General features: G+C 40.0%; 1 protein-coding gene across 2 annotated transcripts in view; it reads right to left on the bottom strand.

The window, feature by feature from the left end:
* Window positions 1-598: 598 nt before the first annotated feature.
* The window catches only part of LOC147027043 (inhibitor of nuclear factor kappa-B kinase subunit alpha-like), a 79320-nt gene continuing 76010 nt past the window's right edge, over window positions 599-3908 (bottom strand). For both annotated transcript variants that reach the window (XM_085883142.1, XM_085883143.1), the window contains 4 exons: window positions 3755-3902; window positions 3319-3434; window positions 3059-3179; window positions 599-852 (listed from right to left, as the gene is read on the bottom strand). In XM_085883142.1, coding sequence (XP_085739268.1) covers window positions 805-852; window positions 3059-3179; window positions 3319-3434; window positions 3755-3902 — 433 coding nt within the window. In that variant the 3' untranslated portion in view covers window positions 599-804. The remainder of the gene's footprint in view (window positions 853-3058; window positions 3180-3318; window positions 3435-3754; window positions 3903-3908) is intronic.

Raw genomic sequence — 3908 nt, 5'->3', positions numbered from 1 at the left:
GCACGGGTGGAGTAAGTGATTGTGTTTGTGGCACCTGGGGTTGGAAGGGGGGGGATATTTTGATTTATTGGTTTTGTCTTAAATGCAAATTGTCTTATCGTATCTCGCCTTTTGTGAATCAAAATAATTATTCCTTTCCCAAGGAACATTGTGCGTTGCTGTTTGGGCATTGCATCCTTCTTATCTGCCACTGTTTTGTCGAACTAACAATCAGGCTCATTTGGGGTCCCTGGAAGGATAAACTGTGTGGGATTATCCGCATCGGCTATGGATAGAGGTCGCAACCGCTCAGCGCATGCCTATTAAGAATAGCCTTAAGCCCGCTGCATGAATGTGGTCGGTGGCGCGAGTGTGACTATTACTTTCCATTCTGACACTTGCCATCCACACCAAAAAATGTAACAAAATCCCTAACGTGGTCATATAAATGTGATATTGTTGAGGAAAATTATTTTCCTGTTGATTTCCCATTGCTGTATGTGCAGGAAGGCTCAAGTTCACCAAACATGAGGTCAGTGAGGTGTTATTCTACAGCAAAACACAGCGCTTGCAGCAAACCCATGCATGAGATGCATGGGTGAGTAAATGAAGAGATGCATTGAATGAATAGATGCTCAAATGCATGTTTTAATATTTTGTTTTATGAAAGCAAGTCAAAATGATGTGAATGTCATATTTTTCTCTGCATGTGGCAAACGTCCTTGGGATTCTCAGTCCATTTATAAAAGTGAAAACATCAATTGCAGGCGCATTATGCCCTGAGGTCCATGCTCCTCTATGAACACAGATCTTGCAGTGGAATGGCTAGTTATGGGCAGCGAGTGAATTTTTCAGCCAGCTCCAGTCGAGGCTCTGTTGGTACACAAAGAAAGATGAATAGATGCAGATCAGAGGCAAATGTCTCACATCATTCTTTGAAAGAATAAAAACAATACCAAAATCATCCTTTAATTTAAGCTCCATCAATACCTCTTTAATGCATACCTTTAGTGATACAGACAATGCACCATCAGAAAGAGCATGAAGTTCAAGACTACAAAGTGCTTTGGCTAAAATTTGTGCCGAAACCTCGGAACATCTTACTCAATTTGTTTTGGGGAAGAGGCTAGATTGTAACAGTCATTGTATTGATGAAAACGAGGTACATGAAGCATTCTACGATTGAGCTGTCAATTAATGGAAGTCATAATTTTCATACTTCTGTTAAAAACTATTCATTTGAGACTACAACGGCACACTTCAAATTCTTGCCCAAAATATTGGGAGATGCAAATTTGTCATCATGAGCCCTGCTGATGTGAAGGAAACTCAAAATAAATGCAGATAAAAACCAGAGTTCATAGAACACATTACCCCACACTGTCTTCAGGAACAAGAACATGGGTGGGGTCTACGAGTAGCAAATTTGATTGGTGAATATGATGTAAAATGCTGCAAAATTTTGTCCAAGTACCGCTGAATGGAAATGTTTTCAAAACGCCAAAAATTGTATTCTACAGTGTTCAAGTACACAATTTATTTGAAATGAAATTAAGATTTTAAAGTTTGAAGAAAAACAACTTTGTCAGCAGAGGCATACAACTTTGGAAGTTTATGGCTGTTGATGCAGTGTCTTAGACGCCAGCTTATTTAACAAGTTACTTTAGTTATTTGTGCCTGTTATTTCTTTCATGATGTCCTTAAAAATAGCAAGTTTCCTGTTTGGAATGATTTTAAATTTTGACTGCCTGACAGGCAGACAGACTAGAACTAGAAGGGCACTCTTCGACATCGTGATGTCGCCAGACATGGTTCCGTCCACATTATTATACATACTTGTACCAAGTTTGATTGAAATCCCTGAACCCAGATTCAAAACATTAAATAATTCTGGCTGCCAGACCATGCATGTGATCAGGATGAAATTTAAAAACATATATTCCACATCACGAATAGATCATAATTGTGAAGTTTCATGTAGATTGATGAAGCAGTTCAAGAGAAGTAGTTTTTAAAAAGATTTTTGTTGAATACAATATGGCTGCCAGACCATGTGACCTATTAATTATTCGTGAACACCCTGGTATCCCAAAGGCCTGGGGAACATGTGAGTGAAGTTTCCCCTCAATCTGTCAAGCCATTCTGGAGAAGCTTTTTAAAGGTATATTCTTCATAAAAATCATAGCTGCCATACCATGTGACCTATGACATAGGTGGAGGCCTTTTGTTCCTAATGGATAGGTGATCATACCTGTAAACTTTTGCCTCGATCTGTTCAGCCATTTCGGAGAATAATATTTTTGAAGGCTTTTATGATAAAAGAAAATATGGCTGCCAAACCACATGACTGATGATGTCATTAACTCCCCCCCCCCCCCCGTACAATTTAACCCAAGAATATGCTCAAAAATGTTCATACTGATCGGATAAAGCATTCAACATATGCAATTATGACGTCATACCGAAGCCACCGATGACATCAGCAAAAAAAAAAAAATCACACTTATTTCCCATGAGGAGTACCTGACATGTGCCAAGTTTCAATTTTTTCCATGAAGTGGTTTCAGATACAGAGGGCCAAAGTTTTTCCTTTTTTCCAACATGGCTGCCATACCATGTGATGTGTGACATCATAATTATCATGATAACACTCTACACGAGTTGTCGCACCAATGGTGAAAATTTCAGGTCAATCAGATAAGCGGTTGTGGAAAAAAAGAGAAAATTAGCACGGACAGACATTCGTACATACAGAAGTATATTCGTACAAACCAAAAACGTAATTCCTCTAATGACTTTGTCAGCGGAGGCATAAAAATTATCTCGTTCCTTTCTGTGCATGCACAATTGGGACGAACTCAGAGCCACAGTACTGCTAAATTACAGATTTGTTTTCCGATTCGTGTTCAAAATACAACATTAATTTAAAATCAAGTTGTTCCTCGATCATAAACTGACGTTTGCAGACAGACAGAAGTGAACCAATTGCTTAACCTTGCTTTTCGCTTTACGTGCGTGGAGTTAAAGAAGAAAAAAAAAAACCCACGAGTAGTGAGGAGGCCCCATGTGCTACAAGTACCTGCAAATCTGACGACTGATCTTGAAGGTTCTGAATGAGCTCCATAGAAAGTGAAATTTGCTTCTGGCCCTCAGCGACGAGCAGCATGGATTCTCCACCATTCCCGCAGTATGTCTTGGGCCTGGTGGGAAATGCAGGAAAATCACATCACCCAGCTGTCAAATGTGCAGCTCACTAAATAACTCCAATACAAAACTATCAATCATAGAAAGCAACATTGATCAAAGCTAACACTGAAGGTCCACCAGTGGTTGTATTACCAGCATTCGGGTGGTGAGATGGTTTGTGTAGTTCCGGTGGGAACAGTCAAGGATGAGATGGACGACCACGGGCCAAGTACAGGACTTCCAGTGGGAGGAGACTGGCGGTTTTTCGACTGGAATTGAACAGTGATAGTAATCGTAAAAAAGTCATGCTTCTCAAGAAAATCTTGCATGCCATTTATGAAGAGCAGTTAAAAAAGCTCCCCAAACCTGAAGGAATGGTCATGTGCCAATAAAACTACACACTGCGTGTATCAGCGATTTTTCCATTTTCCAGCCAATGACATACGTTTTCTTACAGAGATGGATGAGTTTCCTCATCCCATTGGAACAAAAGTCATGTCATTGGCTCAAATTGAAAATGGAAAATATTGTTTTACTCCTTAAATGTTCAAGAAATAAAGAGGAAGAAAATGAGTTGGATAAACCTTACCATCGCTATCTTGAGCAAAGACCAGATGTCCTTTTGTCGTTTTTCCTGTAGAGCCGTGAGCGTACGCTCAGACTGCTTCATGCGTTCCAGGGAGCTCTCTAACCGTGGGACCAGAGCCACAATTTCTTGCTTGCATGCCAGAATCTTGCTGCAA

Source organism: Eptatretus burgeri, chromosome 5 (assembly GCF_056783735.1).
Source record: "Eptatretus burgeri isolate ZD-2024b chromosome 5, Ebu_testis_v1, whole genome shotgun sequence".
NCBI classification, from domain to species: Eukaryota; Metazoa; Chordata; class Myxini; order Myxiniformes; family Myxinidae; genus Eptatretus; species Eptatretus burgeri.
The sequence above is the reverse complement of the archived record's forward strand: the minus strand, read 5'-3'. Positions and strand labels throughout refer to the sequence as shown.